At 37.4% G+C, this 18,985-nt stretch overlaps 1 protein-coding gene and 1 long non-coding RNA gene across 2 annotated transcripts; one reads left to right on the top strand and one right to left on the bottom strand.

Moving 5' to 3' along the window:
- Positions 1 to 399: 399 nt before the first annotated feature.
- Positions 400 to 10,963, top strand: LOC131856221 (uncharacterized). The gene is made up of 2 exons (XR_009358354.1): positions 400 to 5,120; positions 10,729 to 10,963. It is a non-coding gene; the product is annotated as an uncharacterized LOC131856221 (long non-coding RNA).
- On the bottom strand, positions 6,454 to 17,226 carry LOC131040831 (disease resistance protein RUN1). The gene is made up of 2 exons (XM_057973787.2): positions 16,556 to 17,226; positions 6,454 to 8,947 (listed from the first exon to the last, which is right to left on the bottom strand). Exons 1-2 carry the CDS (start codon positions 17,047 to 17,049, stop codon positions 6,541 to 6,543), a joined length of 2,901 nt encoding a protein of 966 aa, XP_057829770.2. The 5' UTR covers positions 17,050 to 17,226; the 3' UTR covers positions 6,454 to 6,540.
- Between the last annotated feature and the right edge of the window lie 1,759 nt (positions 17,227 to 18,985).

Below are 18,985 nucleotides of genomic sequence, written 5' to 3'. Positions count from 1 at the left end.
ATTTTGCAGGAATTCTGACTGCATCCGTACGGAAGGAGGACGAGCACGGGGATCGGGGGTGCAAATTTTCCCCTGCATAGCCAGTGCCGCCTGGGAACGTGTCCTCAAAACTTTAATTTTTTTCATTTAATTTCCTGCACCTAGCGGTACTATGGCAGCGTATAAACAGATAAAGTATGAAGTCGCAGAAAAAAGAGCAAATACGATTTACAAAAAGCATCATGGCGGACGGGAAATGGCAACAGGAAAATGGAGACAGGAGAAAACAGTCAAAACGGAAGGGAAAAACAACCGGCGGAAATCATATCTAATGGTTAAATAGTCGTGAAAGGTGTGAAAGGAAGGACCGCAGTCCTTTCACGCACCGACACCGTACGCAGATGACGAAATAGAGAAAAAAATAATCAACGATAGTTGCATTCATTTTGGCTAACTTTCAGCCATAGATTTTAAAGATCATCTTGTTCATCTCATATAAGAAACGCCTTCGACCTAATAAAAAAACTTCTAATTACTGATCCTATTTCATGAGCCCAATGCTATTTCAAAACTCCACGGGGCTGGCAGCGTTACCTTTACATCATCAATCATCTTGAGGAGATGTCTCATGGTTGGTCTTCGTTACGGCAATGGGAGCAACAGATGCCGCTGATACGTTTTAAAGGTGCAATCTGTCCTCAGCAGTTTCATTTGCAGATATTCACCCCTGCGACTTCTTCCCTTACAGAATGAACACGTCTGTAGATCCGTGGCTTGTTCATTTTGGAAGGACTGCAATGGTATTTTCCCAGTGAGAAGCTACAGTAACAATACTCGAAAGCTTAGACATCTGATTTGGGTTCCATCTTCTTGCTAGACTTCATGCATTCTGGGTTCGTGAAACCTAAGAGAGTGGAGTCGTCAGCTTACTCAATGCCACAGACTATAAGACAAAATCTGTAATCCAAGCTTCAAAATTCTGTCCCATAAGAACATCTGCAGACTTGAGGTTTCCATGAATTAATCTGGATGCCTGAGCGGACAGGCCAAGCCGCAGGCTATATATTCATCAATCTTGAGGCGGGAGTTTCAGTGTAAGGGCTTTCCCTCTTTGAGACCTGGCATCTGATAAACAAAAGAATTTGGATCTTTATTGCCGCATAATTTTTTTTTTCTTCATTATATATCTAGATTGCTACAGGGCATGCTGTTTGTCATCGTTCCAGGACCTCTGGGGTTTTAACATTAAATTAGTTTAATCATTTTAGACTTGGATTGTTAGATGGCATATTTGTCTTCTTTCTAGGGCTTCAGAGGTTTTGACACAAAAACCGTTTTCTTCATTCTAGACCTGGATTGCTACATGACATGTTGATAGGGATTCAGGGGCTTTGACATTAAGATTACCAGATCAATCACGAAAATTTTCAGGAAACTCCGTTATCCCTCCAGGCTCTGTGGGACGAAGCAAAATCAGTATAGATTACAAATTTTTGTGCAAGAATTTTATCTGCCAAGCAGCGAGTTTCAAGTAACGGAGCATATCCGGATTTTGCGGCTAGATGCATTACAATTTTTTAAGACATGTAGAGTCCTGGATTAAGAAATAGGCGGCTATACAATGTTCTACTGCTTAGACTCTAGAGAATCTAGCCTAAACTCTCTAGAAAAGTCTTGCCTGGTACATGTTTTCTGAAGTTCAGATTTTGATCTATAAATGGAGACGCTTTTCAAAGAGCTGAGTAGAATGTTGCAACAGCCTTCTACACCCTGGTACCATACCTAACATGTTCTCTACCATTCTTTATTACATTATCAAATCATAAATGTTTTCTAACTGTTGATATAAGTTATCAAATCATAAATATTTTCAACTGTTAAGATCAGTATTGTTTGGGACATTGCTAAAGGTAACCTCAAGTGAACAATAAGTGATCTCATAGTCTGTTGTTTTACTTAAACTTGGACATTATGTTCCTTTTCAATAATAATCTTTGAATTTCTTCTATGAAATGAGGACTGAAAGTAAAAACAATTTTGCAGTCAAAAGTCTTGCCAATGTAAATGTCATTTGTGCTGATGAAATTAAAATTTTATGAAAGATATTTAATAATATGAACCAGATCAACCATTTAGGACAATGCAGTTGCTATGAATAAGAGGAAAGAGACTTCTATTAGGATAATTATCATATCCCACGAGCTTCTCCTTCTTAAGAGTGGAAATAAGCTCTCCGACGAACTATATTCTCATGTCCGAGCTTTGCCGACCATCTCCATGTATAATATATCTTATTAGAGTTCTTCAATCTCTTCACCGTTACAGTTGTCTTATTCTCCGTTACCACCTTGAAGAAGTCCCCGCATTTCCTCTCTCCATGATTTTAGCAGATGCACAAAGCGCATCCTCCCAAGTATACATCTGGGTTTCTCCTCCACAGAACATAAGAATCCCAGACTTCGATTTGTCTGGCCTAATTGCCTTGACACTATCATAAAACTGCTCAAATCTCTTGTCTTCAGCTGAAAGCTTTTCTCCTGCATTTTTCTCTGCCTCATCCTCTTGTTTCTCCATTTTTTTGGTGAAAAGTAAAAATAAGTTATAACAAAAAACATGGCCAATAGCAACACACGGGATCCTACCACAAACCCTGCTATCTTCACCCCAGTTAGGTTTTTGTTCATCTTCATCAATGGTCTTAAATCCTCCTGTAACAGAGAGCCTGTGAAGGAGGTGCTAAAATTATATGATAGTGCTTGCCCAATGGACTCCCACGGAGCCTTTGATTTCCTAAGAAAGAATTAGCTTTCAAAACAGACAGAGATGCATTACTTACTACTGGGTGTTGTTCCACTGAGCTCACTATCGGACACATTAAATACCTTTATAGCAGACAGATCAAAAGCAGGAATAATGCCATGAAGCCTATAATTATCCAATTGAGGAACTTACAATCTCTATAGACTCACCATATCTTTAGGTGTCTCAACACTCAACAAATTGTATGATGGAACATTAACTTCCAGATGATGTAGACTACTAAGAAACCCAATGATAGTGTAATGTCCCATTGGATTTGCCCTAAAATCACAAATGCAATAGAACGAGAGATGAGTTAGGGTTAGGGTTATTTCTTTACCAAGTAAAATATCCCTTTTTCTTTGCAAGATAAGCCTTGATTTAAATTCTGCAACCATAAAATGAAGGACATATACTTTTCAATTATTAGGGCTGGATGATAACATGTAATAATCTTAAATCTATAAATATTAAATAGACAAAAATCTATATAACTCCCTACTATTCAAACGCATTAGGGATAGGTCCACCCGAAGCCATCTCTGTACTAAGCCCAAGAGTGGACACTCACCCTCTTGGCCCTAGTGGCAGGCACATTGGACATTGTACCTGCTTTCCCTATCCATGCCTTATCCCCTAAGTTCAATATTCAATTATCATAGAGTCAGGAGAGGAGATCGTAATGGGGGGCTCCTTAATATTCCTATCGAAGCCCAAGAGCGGATCTTTGTCCTCTTGGCTCCAGTGGCAGGCACAAACATCTATTCGGGGTGGCCTACTTAGATGAAGATCTTATCATTACTCCCCTTTCTTACACCTCCTTTCTTCCCTATATGATTGGGGGTTTACAAACAAATTCATAATCACACATGTAACTTACATTAAGCATATATAACAAATTATATAAATACTAGCAGATAATGCATAGGTTGAACATATACCACAACAATAGTTATTAATGCTATTAGTTGTTTTATATGAGGAATCTGGATCTGATCTATTACTGGTCTGATCCTTTGCTTGTATCTGCTGTTCTTAATAATCTTTGCCTGATTGGATGATTGTTGATGTCGATTCTATGGAGGCTCTTCTCCAAATGATTGCTTGTTCTTCTTCGATGCTGATTGTTTAATCTGCATCTTGTATCGATAAGTAATCTCCTTATTTATTGCTTTATCATTCAAATCAGATCTGCACTTCTGACTATAGGTTAAAAGCTGTTTTTCCTTTATTCCATTCATCCTTTCTGCGTGCCTCTCTAATTGGATTTATCCTTCCTCTTATATGTTCTAGTGAGGAGTCACACCTTTTGACTAAGTCCATTGCCCTTGCAAGGGATGCCTCCCTTCATAATCACTGCCCCTGCTGTATTATTTTAATTTTAATTCCGTTTTCTTATTTTGAATGTAATTGCTGCCTAGCAAACATCCTTAAATATCCTTAATTAACTAAATCGGCCTCCCTCTATTTAAGCAAAGGGGCTATGCAAGAGTTTCTTACATGGCCATGGACACCTTACTCTAGGTTGGTCCTATTTAATTATTTCGTTGCCTAGGATATTTTATAAGGTCGGCCCTAGGAACATCTTATTCTAGATCAGCCTTATTTCGTTATTTTATTGCCTGGGATATTTTGTAAGGTCAGCGCTAGGAATCTTCATTAGTTCTACATCTGAATTTCATCTATAAAAGATGCAATCTCTTCCACAAGACAGGGGCATGACAGATAGAACCAGAAAACAAATTATGATCTAACAGATGTGCTTCAAATTAACTAGGCCTGAAAGGTCAGGAATGGGACCTGTAAGAGAGTTCCCCAAAGGCAGAGAAAGCATAGCTGATCAAGCATTTTCAGCAACATGGACAAAGTATCCCTTATACCTGTTTCACATGCTGCAGTCCGTGAGCACAAGTGCTACTTATCACCTCGTGGTCAACCTACAATCTGAGCCTATCTCACCATCCCCCACCATGGGCGCTGCTATGTACTGGATGGCTACCAGAATTCAATTTATATTGGCAGTACCTTTTGGAATCTTGCCAAATTTACCACCAACAAGAACGACACCAATGGTAACTTCTCCAATCTTACTGCTATACCACAGCTTATTAATCCGAGAATGGAACTGATGAGCACACGAGATGTCACTGCTGCTGTTTCAGGTGCAGGAGGTGGCGGCTCTGCCAGTTTTGGTTTATCTCCAATGTTGTTGCAACAGAAGCAGGGATCCGCAGCAATTCACTCAAGATTTGAACTCTCTCCACACAAACCCACAAGTTGTTCAAGCCGGTGTTGCCCTATCTGCCGTTGCCCTTTCCAAGATTTAGAAGCGTGTAGAACAGGTAGCTTCCAGAACTTCAAGTTTCTAATGTTTGATGCAGTAATTTTAAAAAAATGTGATTGGTGGATAGACAAACAACATTACAAGAAGTTTAAATTAGTTATTTGTAATTTACGAACAAATTTTTTTAAGAAAATTGCAATGTTTGCAGAGAATGCACCTTTTTGTAATTTCGTGCAAATGTAGAAAAACTAAATTTGCTTGCTATTACATCATGAGTGAGAATTTCAATACGGCATTCACTAAGGCAGCTCAAATAACAAGACTTGTAAAGTGCAGATTCATTCCAGAGAGCATGGAGTGCATTCCACGTCCTGTACAATAGACGTGGCAAGAATTTTGAGGCTGTTAGGCAGTTCTATTTTATACTCTTGCAGCAATCAATTTTATGAAAAAAATAAAATAAAAATTTACTTACCATGTAAAAGGATTAAGAATGTCTTAATTTCTGTCTTGGAAGCACCTGAAGCTCCATTAATATCCTTCAATGCTACTGCTGAGGAAGCATCCTAAAGTCGAACTGCAGTTGTGACAGGCTGCGTATGGTACTAGGGAGGTTGTTTAAGCTTACGCACCCTTCCAAGTTCAAGTGCTGCAGCTGTGAGAGGTTGCCAACAGTACTTGGGAGGTTTTTTAAGCTCACACACCCTTCCAAGTTCAAGTGCTGCAGCTGTGACAGGTTGCCAACAGTAGCAGGGAGGTCTTTTAAGCTTACACACCCTGCCAAGCTTAAGTGTTCCAGCTGTGAAAGGTTGCCAATAGTACCAGGGAGGTTATTTAAGCCTTCACACCCTTCCAAGTTCAAGTGCTGCAGCTGTGACAGGTTGCCAGCAGTTCCTGGGAGGTTTTTTAAGCTCACACACCCTTCCAAGTTCAAGTGCTGCAGCTGTGACAGGTTGCCAACAGTAGCAGGGAGGTCTTTTAAGCTTACACACCCTTCCAAGTTCAAGTGCTCCAATTGTGAAAGGTTGCCAATGGTACAAGGGAGGTTATTTAAGCTTCCACACCCTCTCAAATCCAAGTGTTGCAGTTGTGACAGGTTGCCAATTGTATCAGTGAGGTTATTTATGCTTCTACACCCTCCCAAATACAAGTGCTGCAGTGGTGATAGGCTACCGATAGTACCAGGGAAGTTATTTAAGCTTTCATACTCCCCCAAGTCTAAGTGCTGCAGCTGTGACAATTGTGACAGTTTGCCAATGGTATCAAGTAGGTTATCTAAGCTTCTACATCCTCTCAAGTCCAAGTGCTGCAGCTGTGACAGGTTGCAGATGGTGTCAGGGAGGTTATTCAACCTTTCACACCATCCCAAGTACAATTGCTGCAGCTTTGAGAGGTTACCAATGGTATCAGGGAGGTTATTTAAACCATCACACCATCCCAAGTCCAAGTGTTGCAGCTGTGAGAGGTTGCCAATGGTATCAGGAAGGTGATCCCAAGTCCAAGTGCTGCAGCCGTGATAGGTTGCCGATGGTATCAGGGAGGTTATTTAACCTATCACACCATCTCATGTCCAAGTGCTGCAGTTGTGACAAGTTGCCAATGGTATCAGGGAGATTATTTAAGCTTGTACACCTTCCCAAGCCCAAGTGCTGCAGCTGTGACAGGTTGCCGATGGTATCAGGGAGATTATTCAAACTATCACACCTTCCCAAATCCAAGTGCTGCAACTGTGACAGGTTGCCAATGGTATCAGGGAGGTTATTTAACCTATCACACCATCTCAAGTCCAAATGTTGCAGCTGTGATAGGGTGCCAATAGTATCAGGGAGGTTATTTAAGCTTCCATTCGCTCCCAAGTCCAAGTGCTGCAGCTGTGACAAGTTGCCAGTGGTATCAGGGAGCTTATTTAAGCTTTTACATCCTGCCAACTCCAAGTGCTGCAGTTGTGTCAGGTTGCCAAAGGTGTCAGGGAGGTTGTTTAACCTATCACACCATCCCATGTCCAAATGCCTCAGCTGTGACAGGTTGCCAATGGTATCAGGGAGGTTATTTAAGCTTCTACACCTTCCCAAGTCTAAAAACTGCAGCTGTGATAGTTTGCCAATGGTGTCAGGAAGGCTATTTAAGCTATCACACCATCCCAAGCCTAAGAACTGCAGCTGTGATAGGTTGCCAATGGTATCAGGAAGGCTTTTTAACTTCTCACACCATCCCAGGTTCAAGTGCTGCAGCTGTGACAGTTTGCCAATGGTATTAGGAAGACTTTGTAAGCTTTTACAACTTTTCAAGTCCAAGTGCTGCAGCTGTGACAGGTTGCCAATCATATCAGAGAGGTTATTTAAGCTCCCACAGCCTCCCAAGTCCAAATGCCGCAGCTGTGAGAGATTGCCAATGGTACCAGGAAGATTTTTTAAGCTTATACGCTCTTCCAAGTCCAAGTGCTGCACAAGCTGTATATTAGGAAGTGAAAATAGGGAGGAGATAGAGAGGTTGTTGATATCTTTTAGTTGCATTATCTTCAATTGCTTATTGTTACCCCCAGATCTGGAGTGTCGTGGCTTACTTAGTGCTCTACTCATCTTCCTTGTTGCTGTAAGGATCTTCTTTGTTGCTCTATTCATCCCGGTTGCAGAGGAACAATGTTCCAACCTTAACCATATCAAACTTGTAGGAAGCATGGCTAGCAAATCTTCTGTCATGCTTTTAGCGGGCAAATTCTGCAAATGGAGATAGCAAAGACCAGGTCGGTACAACATTTTTAGTCTTTGTGGAATGCCTCCATTGAGCCGAAGGCGAGAACACTTGATGTTGTTGGATATGTTGCTTAAATCAGCAGCCTCCCATAGTCGGGTACCCTTTTTTTCTTTTTCAGCAATGGTCCGCCCCATATCTCGCAAATGGTCGTGCATATCAAATACACCTTCATCATCAATCTTTACCAGTAACTTCATCGAAAGATTATGTAAAGCAGGGTCTACCCTATTGTACAAGGATATCCAGAAAACAATGGGCAATGTTTTATGTTCTCCAATGAAGAAGCAAGCGATGTCTACAAATATTTCTTTTTCATCATCACAAAGAGCACTGTAACTGATGTAAAGTCTGTCGTGAATGTCTTGGTTGAGTGAAATATTGTGAAGAGCTTCGGTCCAGTAACCCATGTTATCCTGCTTGTCATACAAGAAGGATCCGATCACTTCTAATGAAAGAGGATGCCCCTTACAAGCTTCTGCAATTCTTTTGGACAAATCTTCAAAACTGGGATTGGGGGATGGTCTGAGAAAGGCATGCCAACTAAATAACTGGAGACCTTCATTTATCTTTAATCCAGTCATTTCCTGGATGCATTCGGATGAAATCCCAGCAAGATTGAGAATGTGTTTGTTTTTAGAGGTTATAATTACTCTGCTGCCACGGGCCAGCCAATCCCCAACCAAAGCATCCAATTGTACAACAGCATCCATATCATCTAAAATAAGCAACACATGCTTTCTTCCCAAACGCTCTTTGAACAAAGTTTTACCATCATCAATACTGGACACTTCTCCATCATATTTGGATAAATTTTTGAGAATTTGTTTCTGCAAATTTGTAAGATCTCTGGGGTTTTCAGCATTGACGCGGACATTAAATACAAAGCAAGCAGCGTCAAAATCACCATAAACTTGATTATACACGGCCTTGGCAACTGTGGTTTTCCCAATACCACCAATACCCCAGATTCCAGCCTTAACCACCTCCTCCACTGCATCGAGATTTAATTTCTGAATGATGGCATTTTTCACGTTGTCTGTTCCCACTGGATGCTTAGCAACCTCAAACGGCACTCTGTCCAATGTCTTTCTCAGGTCATTCACTACGGTCTTTACAAGCCGAGCTTCGTAGCTGCAATGTCCAGAGGAAGTCGAAAAAAGCTATAAATTAGAACTTCCACTGAAAGAAAAATTAGGCCGTAGAAGACCATCAAAGAAATATTTGGGTTAATAAAGCAGACCATCATTGTATACCTACTTGGTTTAAGCTCAGTCTATAAAACTAACTTATTAAAATAGTGTGTTAGAATTTAGTAGAGGCAGTCCAATGATAAATGTCAGATTCAAATGTTAACCAGTTCCAAAGAAAAAAAAAGGTATTTGTTGACTTGTCAAGGTAGAAGTTTAAAACTAAAACAATTATGTTTGGAAAACTATTGGGAAATGGTTTTAAGTGGAGGAAAGAGTAACCTACTTTGGACAATTAAATAATAAATAATTACTCTTATTTGATTTTCTTAGCCATAAACTATCATATTTATTCATGATTCCATTTAAAAAATTATTATATTATTATATTGTAATAAATATTAAATTATTATTATTTCATGATATTGTAATTAATATTAAATATGCTTATATTATTATGTTTTTGATTAAAAAAGCAGCGTTAACTAGGGTGCCGACCCTTTACATAGCCAAAGACTATCCAAAATACAATTAACCACAGTCAACAAGGGTAACCCAAGTACAAAAAAACAAGGTAGCAAGCCAAGACCTAACTCAAGGCGAGGAAGCACCCAAGCCTTGACAATTCTGGTGGGTGGGGAGGAATTCCCCTTCTGCCCATTGAGGCGATACTGGCATTAGGATCATCAAGGGAATGATCAAGCGGTAAGGAAGCCACACATATATCCTCAGAAGTTCCAACAAAGTGTTGCTGCAGGACAATAGTTGGCTGCTGCAGAGCAGAGAGCTAAAACGGGACAACAAGAAGCTTATATTATTATGTTTTAATATATTCTTGTTATTATGCTTTTATATTTCTATTAAACTCTTTACAAAAACAAAAAAAATTCTTAGTAACAAATAAGATTAAATTAAAAAGTAATAATAAAATGATTTTTTGTTTTTCATAAATTTAAGTGTCACAAACATGTTAAATTAAAGCCTTCTGCTTATATATATATATATATATATATATATATATATATATATATATATATATATATATATATATATATATATATATATATATATATTACATAAATTGTAAATTGTTTAGATAATTATATTTGAAATTCATGGTTCGATTTAAAGAAAGTAGAACTGTAATGAAACATAAAATATTTAAGAATATTATATTTTAGATGATTATTAGGGAAATAATCTTTCCTTAAATTTAATTTGGGTTAATCAAATAAAACATATACATCTCAACATAAATCAATTTAACTTGATTTAAGTGAGAGTTGGTGCTAGTAAATTGAACAATTTATGTTAAATTAGGAAATTTAAATGTTACTATTTTAAGGTACTTAGTTTTTAGACTTCTTGAATAATATAACTTGATGTGGTATGTATTGTGTTGTCTTAGTACAACAAAATGTGGAATATTGGTATAATACTTTGGAGAGATTGCCAAATTGATAGGGGTAAGTTCTTTTAGGTTAATACATTAGAAAGAGTGAATTTCTAATCATGCTAAAGATTGACAAACAACACAACAACTAATAAAATGAATGATAGTTTTGAAGTAAATCTTTTAAATTTTGAAATAATTTTTTTCCCCTTTTAGTAGACTTATTAAAGTGTTCCTTTAACAATTATATTTTGTATTCACATGATTATCATCTAATGTGCATGTCTTTAAATTCTAAGATATAACACATTGTTGCATGAACTTGTACTTAGGCCATTCACAATGTGAAGTTGTGTGAAGGAGGGGAGTAAATGAAGGCATATAGGTATTGGAAGAAGGCCAAACTTAGCACAAGAGCATCACATGCCATTATATAATTGCATTACAACATTTCTTAAAAATGTGCCCTAAATTAAATGGGAATTGACATATGTATGCAAATTTTACTACCATGAGTAGAAATGTGATATTTTATTGGCAATAAATGTATTTGTTGATATTGAGTCATGAATTCAACTTCTTGTTATAGATTAGAAAAAGGGTAAAAATCAAATGGTTTAATGTATTCTTTTGTCGATTCATACATATTTTATTATTTTGTTATTGTTTTCAACAAATTTATATTCATTAATTACATTTAGAGTTTCCCTTCCAAGTGTGGAATTTATAACTTAAAATAAAATTAGTGGGATTTTTTATTTTTATGTTGCAATGTGATTGTGCACCTTACGTTGGCTAATAAGAGAGTAGATGAAAGGAAGTGCTAACTACTTAGATTATTTCAAATCTTGTAGGTATCCTAATTCTTCTCACATGCTATTAAGAATAACGAAAGATCATGTCAACATAAGTTAAAAAAAAATACACAAATGCTTCCCTACATCCTTTTCCCATAGATGCATCTATTAATAAAAAAAAATAGAGTTACAAAGTCTTTCAAGGAGATTGGATCTCATGACCTTGTGCCTACCACAAGAAGCTCTTGCCAATCAAGCCAAGCCCCCAACCCTTAAGACTCCAACTTCAACAATCATTGCCTTTCCTAATTTTACTCATTAACCTATAATTACTTCATAATTTAAAAACACATATACATGAGTTGCTTTATACAAACAACTTGGTAAGTAATATATTATTACATTTTTTTGTATTGAAGTTATATATTAATAAACAAGGAAATGATATAGTGGTCATTTTATTAATTTTAAAAGTATTCATTTTTTTCCTCTTAATTCAATGCTTCAAGATGTTCTTTAATTATACAACCTTAATTCAAATGCAATCAATTGTCCCCTTTGTTGTTTTTATTTTAAAAAGCACATACATATTGTACTAATTTTTCAGAGAACCAAGATTGTAATAAAATTATGTTTTTTATAAATAAAATTAATTTTACTTTTTTTTTTCCCTAATTGCTTTGTTCTCTCTAAGAATCTTAATTTTGTTAGAATTGACTAGCAAGCCAAGATGTAAAGGTCAATTGAATAGCACAAAAACAAGAGAGAACAAGATAGACAAGAACAAATTGTGTTCTCACCAAGATGTAAAAATCGATCAACATACAATGTACATGAGCTTGCTGATAAAGGCAAGGCAATAGAGAAAGAGAGCACATAATAATGTGTGGTCTAATGAGATGCAAGGGCAGGTAGGAGTAGGTAGGAGAAAATAATAGATAATTCCACTAAAGGTGGATCACCCACCGAAGGTGGAATTATCATTCCACTATAAGTGGATATGAAAATGTGATAACAAGATAACACCACCAAAGGTGGAATTTCTCCTACAACCATATTCCCTAGATATACAATTCCCTAAGTGTCTCCTATGCAAATTACTATGATATGCATTATCCTAAGTTAACTTAAGTAAAGTATAATTACATGAGACATAAATTACACCAACAAATTTGATGTATCATTAACAAATTGCGTATTTCTTATTGAACTTCCCAAAATTTACAATATTTAAAAACAATTACTATGATCTTTATTAGACATTGATATGTATTATCCTAAGTTAACTTAAGTAAAGTGTAATTACATGAGACATAAATTACACCAACAAATTTGATGTATCATTAACAAATTGTGTATTTCTTATTGAACTTCCCAAAATTTACAATATTTAAAAACAATTACTATGATCTTTATTAGACATTATCTTCAAATGCATATATTTTTAATTATTAAAAAATATAAACATTTACCACTATTTCATTCTTGCAAAAATAAAAAATCCATATGGCTCACCCTACCTTACCCTACCTTATTCGATTGTTTATATAAAACCTTGAGATATAATTTCCAAATGGTTAATTTATTGCAAAATAGTCATAATGAAAATTTAAAATAATGTAAATATTATTATAAAATATGCATAGAGTTGTGGTTTTTGTCAACTAAAGCTATCCATATGCTCCTCATCAAATAATTAGTAGATTCACCTCTAAAGAAATGAATTATCATGAACACTTATAAATTTGGGTGTTTTTCTAAATAATTCAAATGTGACCTAGTATATTGCTTCAATGTTAGGGATAAAGGGGTAATTTAATGAATGTGATATGGACATTTATCAGGGGCTAATAAGCGTGCACTAAAGGGTGTGAGATGATTACAAATTATGTTCTAAATCCTCTACAAATCACTTTGCATAAGTTAATCAAAAGATTCTATTCATTGTATTGGTCTTGTTAGAATCATGAAGTTATCTTTTTTCTATATCACATATACTCTTGCATTCCATTAGAGCCTCATACTGCTAGGGTGTCTTCTTAATCCCAAGTTAAATGTAGTAAACAAAGGACGTAATTGTCACACCAAGGCCACACAAGATCTGTATAATCTTACCCATTTTTATCGAGACTAGTTAGTTATTAGACACCTTTTAAATGTAGTAAACAAAGGACGTAATTGTCACACCAAGGCCACACAAGATCCGTATAATCTTACCCATTTTTATCGAGACTAGTTAGTTATTAGACACCTTTTAGTAATGTTATGCCCTACTTAAAATCACTAGGTATCTATAGTATTATTCTATTATAATTTAGATTAATATTTCTACTACAATTGAGATGTTTGTTATTAAGGGTATTCATTGCTAGAGTTTGTGTGTAGAGGGTTTAAAGATTGAGATATATAAATGCTTTTAAATTAAATCTTTTAAATGGATGGCATATTTGTCATAACTCATCAAGGATTTCTATAAAGAGGTTTTAATGTATGGGATGACAATAAAAACTAGTTTTGAATTAGAAGTAGATATAAAGATTGCCCTTGGTTGAATTAGTACCTTATGAAAACATGTGTTATGCCATTGGTTTATTAAGAGAATCCCCAAGATTGAAATATTCTTATAATACACATGATTTAATTTTTGAAGTAGAAAGATTTGCCACTATTTATACTTGCAACAACAAAGTTCTCTTTACCCTTCAAATTTGCTAATTACTATCAAGACAAGTCACCATACTTTCCACTTCTCAAATCAACCCTTGTGAACTACTACATTGCGCTAAAATATTTTATGTAACTTTTTCAAGCTCACAAGTGAAGATGTAATATGAGATGAAGTTAAAGTGCCAAAGTTTTGATAGTTCCAACAACATAAAGGAAAGAATGTGTGCAATATCATAGAGGAACCCTTTCTAGTGTATTTTTTCCAAGGCCAATACACATAAAAATGCATGTGCTTTTATATAAAAACCCTAGTTGGACATTGTAAAAAGTGTGTAGAAGTTAAAACCTTATTTCTACCTTTTCATTGATTATTTTCATTGAATATCCTTCATTTAACATTTGAATTTGAAATATAATATTAAAAACATTCAAGTACATTGGCTTGGATTATGTCTCCTTGTTAAAAGACAAACAATCTTCAAATCTTGCAGCAGATGACACAGGCTCTCCAATTGAGTGTGCCTCAACTATGGTTTCATCTCAACCTTCCCATTTTTCAAAGGATCCAAATGAAGGTAGTGATGTCAATGTGACTTTTTTCCTATGCAGCATGCATGGTGCACCTTTGACTATATTTATTAATTAATTAAAAATTAGAATACAATGAATTTTAATTTTTAATTAATTAATAATCATGGTCAAAGGTGTATCCTATGTTGCATAGACATTAATGGTGTATGCTTTTGGATTCGATTGTGTGAGAATTTTTGCATCAACGTTTTAGATCACACTCTGCGATCCATCATCAGGATGATAGAGAGCATAAGGAGAAAAATCCCAAAAAACATCTTCCGTCAATGTATGACATGTAGTCCAAAAAAGAAAAAAAAACATTTTCTCCAACAAAATTTACCTATGTAAAAATCTATATCATCTTATATTTTTTTATTTTATTTTTCAAAATGAAGGCTCCCACTCCTCCAACAACAACATTGAACAAGTCTCTAACTGCTTCAACTCCTACCACCCCTGCCTCTACGTCTATGGGGTGTGCTGTCGTGTTTGCCTCAACCTCCCATGAGGGTTCTTTGTTGGGGTCTGGGTTTGCTCCGACCATGGGTGTTTCTCCCTTGTCTCATCCTTTTTCTATTGTTGTTGGATTTGCCCCTACAGTGGTGCTCGAGACTCATGCTAATTTAGTGGGTGAGGTGGTTCCCCTGGTCACTGTCACTGGTGTTGTAGATGTTGGGGTTGCCCCTTCAAGACCTCTTTCTACTATTGGTGGATGAAGATTTTCTTGTGTTGCCAGATCTACTGCTGCCCTTCCTCCCAAGGAGAAATCTTGTCCTCTTGCTTGTGCCAAGACCTCCCCTATTGTGGTTTGTGGTGGATAATGCAGACTTCTACCAATGTTGCGAGTTGGTGTGTAGGTTTGCTGGTCTTTGGTTTTCTCTCCCCGATCTTCATCGATGGGTGATGGATTCTTTGAAGCCCTTAGTTACTAGTAACATTAATCTTTTTTCCTGTGCCAAGGGTTTTTTTATTGCTTCTTTTGTTTCCGTTGTTGATTGTGATTTGGTTTTGAGCAAGCTGTAGGCTTGGGGTGTTCACCCTCTCTTGGTCAAACCATGGAAAGCCTCCTTTAACCCTCTTACTGAACCACTTAGTGTGCATCTAGTATGGGTTCATCTTCCCAATCTTTCCCTTCATTTTTGGGAGAATTTTTGTTTTGAAGCCATTAGCAACTCTGTGAGCCACTTCTTGAAGGTTGATGATACCACCTTCTCCATGGGTCTTTCTACTTTTGCATGCATTCTGATCAATATTGACATCTCCATGCCTCTTCTTAGGGATGTGGTTCTGATGGTGGGGGGTAGGTCGTGGACTCAGTCATTGGATTATGAGGGTCGCCCCTTTCATTGTCGTCATTGCTTCTCTACTAGTCAGTTGGCCATAGATTGTTCTCTCGCGATGTAAAGGCATCACCACTTGTTGGAAGGACGTTAATGGTGATCACCTAATTGTCCTAGCTTTCAATTCTTCCTCTGATGGCTCTTCATAGGCTACTGATGATTCCTCCTAGGATGATGGTTTGCCTCCTCCTGCTAGTGTGGTTCCTCGGGGCCCTGTGGATCCTCCTCCACCTCTTGCTACTGGTGTAGCCCCCTTTGGACCCATGGACCTTTCTCCGTCTATTGTACCTGTTCTATTCTAGCCTTCAGTAGAGGCCTTTTTGCCTTGTCAGCTTTCTACTACTGGTGCTAATAGTCTCACTAAGGGGATTGCTACCCCTTGTGTTGGTGTTCCAAATGATAGTATTGCTTCGACTGTTGTTCATCCACAGAGGAAAGATCGCTCTTCCTTGTCCCCCCAAACTCTTCCTCGAGTTGTGGGTGATTTTTCTACCCACTTTTGATGTGGGTTACTAGTTGTTTTGCTAGTGTGTCGTGAGTGGTCTATTTTGGTCTTTGTTGTTAGAGGTATGTTCCTGACTAGTTGTAAGTGGTCTTTTTGACCTGTCTTTGTATAGGGTCGCATAATTAAAAAAATGACTTTCTCATAGACTAAAAATATAGAATCGTTACATAATTAAAATTTTGATTTTCCATCCATGAAAATTGCTGCTATTCTATCCCCATTAAATGGTAGACCAAAAACATAGAAAAGCAAGGCGAAAGTGAGGTTAATTACTTACCCTTGAGTTATATCCATGGACCAGCCTGAGCGACAACAGATCTGCTGAAGGGCACTCTTCCATTCCTCAATCTCTTCTCTTGGGAATCGATCTGAATGTTTGAGAAATGATTGGTTATAGGGACTGCTCCCCTTTTCGGGATATCTAACATCAGCTTGATTTACATGATAAAATAGAGGAATGATCAAACCAGGGGTTCTCAACATTGCAGCGGCCTCCTTGAGACACCATCCTGAGTCTGCATAACCTTTGGAAAATATGGGAATGCGTATGACACTGCTCTCGATTGCACTGTTCAGACTCAACCCAATCATCTCTCCCTTTTCCAATTTTTCGCTGTCTAGAAAGACAATCAATCCTGCTTGGGTGAGAGCTTCATAAAGATGATCAACCAGAGTCTTTCTCACATCTGGTCCCCTAAAACTCAGAAATACATGATATTTCTTATCGCTTTGGAAGGCAAGTTTAGTTGTGGGAGGCTTGTATTGTTCCATCTCAAGATCTGGATCTCAAGAAAAAGGCAGCTTAATAACGCTTGAAAGGAAACAGAGGATTCGACCTAAAATTTCAGAGATTGAACTCAATCATACAAATGTTCCAAGTCCGCTCACACATTCCCATGCCTTGTCAGTTGCAGTCAATGAGCGGCACTTTTGCTAAATCTTTTCTTCTGTCATGCCAGCTTAACTGGCACGGCAGGTGGACCCGCTTATAATTGATCGAATTCAACTTTTTTGCAATATCTTTTTCTAATCTGGCTTATAAACGACAAATAGAAAACATGATCCGACCGAAACTTTCGGATCTTCTCACAAATGTTTCAACTCTGTTCAGACTTTGCTGTGCTTTATCAACTAGCAATTGTACTTTGGTGCTCAATGAATGGGTAAAATGTTATATTTTTTTTTTTGCATAAATTTGAATAGTACATGAGGTCAATTGGTAGACCATGATGTTTGTGCAACAAAGGTCTCAATGGAGAAGTGAGAGCTTCAAATTAACTATGCATCCACTTACAAGGATCCAATTATAATTGAAACAAAACTTCTAAATTGAGAAGATAATTAAGTTTCATTACCAGCAGGCTCATGTTATGTTTAAGCCAGAGAGATGGGTAAAGAGATAGAGAAGAAGATAGATATATATATATAGAGAGAGAGATGGAGATAGAGATGGAGAGTGAGGAGAGGAAGATGGAGAGGAGAGAGATGTGGCGCGATAAAGAGAGAAGGGAGAGGAATTGATAGAGATGGAAGGGAAAAATAAAGAGGGAGAGGGAGAGATAAAAAGATAAAAGTAGAGATAGGAAGTGATATTTAGAGATAGGGGAGATATAGTGGTAGAGATATAGATAACTAGATAGGGATAAAGGGATAGATTAAAGAAATGATAGGGAGATATATAGAGAGGAGAAGAGATATAGATATAAAGGTCTAAAAAGATGAAGAAAGAGAGAGAGAGGGGAGAGAGATGGATAGATAGAGGGAGGTATGCCTAGAGATATAAGGGGAGGGAGGGAGATACAGGTAGTGATGAAGATAGAGAGAGAGAGGAAGAGGGAAAAAATAGATAGAGAGATCAATGGAGGTAGATAGAGAGATAAAGATAGAAAGATAAGAAGAGAGAGAGAGAGAGAGAGAGAGAGAGAGAGAGAGAGAGAGAGAGAGAGAGAGAGAGAGAGAGAGAGAGAGAGAGAGAGAGAGAGAGAGAGAGAGAGAGAGAGAGAGAGAGCCAAATAGAGATGGAGAGAGGGTGAGAGAAATAGGGATAGATAGAGGGAGAGATACACATATTGGAAGAGATAGAGAGAGGCATAGAGATATACATGGAGAGAGAGAGAGAGAGAGGGGGGGGGGGGGGGGTTGGGGGGGGTGTGGAAATAACACTGTATATAGATACATGGGGGGAGAGAGATATATGGAGATAGAGATAGAAGGGGCAAGAGTGAGGGAGAAAGAAAGTGACAAAGACAAGTAATAGAGAGAAAGGTTTAGACTTTAGAGAGGCAGAGAGATAGAGCTGATAGAGATAGGGAGGGAGAAACAAGGAGTATGCGCATATACATTAGAGAGAGTAGAAGTAGATATATAAAAAGAGGGAGTGATGGAGAGAGAGAGAGAGAGAGAGAGAGAGAGAGAGAGATGGGAATAGAAAGAGATGGAGACATGGATAGAAAGGAGAGAGAAATATATATAGAAAGAGGGTGACAATGAGAGAGGAGAAGATAGAGAGATAGAAAGATAAAGATATAGGAAGTGATATGTGGAGAGGTAGAGAGGATATAGAGAGAGTAGGAGAGATGAAAGAAGATGAGAGATAGAGATAGAGATTGGGAGGGATAAGTAGGGTGTGCGTGTGTGTGTGTGAGTGAGAGAGATATAGAGATAGAGATAAGGAAGAAGAAATAGGGAATGTGTGTGTGAGTGAAAG

The sequence above is a fragment of the Cryptomeria japonica genome, chromosome 7 (genome assembly GCF_030272615.1).
Source record: "Cryptomeria japonica chromosome 7, Sugi_1.0, whole genome shotgun sequence".
NCBI lineage: Eukaryota > Viridiplantae > Streptophyta > Pinopsida > Cupressales > Cupressaceae > Cryptomeria > Cryptomeria japonica.
Note: the sequence above shows the minus strand (reverse complement) of the source record. Positions and strands in the feature narration are given on the sequence as shown.

Bases quoted from the DNA above. Each gene is read 5' to 3' on its own strand.
- LOC131040831 (XM_057973787.2), bottom strand. From the start codon at position 17,049: ATGGAACAATACAAGCCTCCCACAACTAAACTTGCCTTCCAAAGCGAT. The intron at 8,948-16,555 runs GTAAGTAATTAA...TGGACATTGCAG, and splicing joins TCCATGGATATAACTCAAGG to CTACGAAGCTCGGCTTGTAA.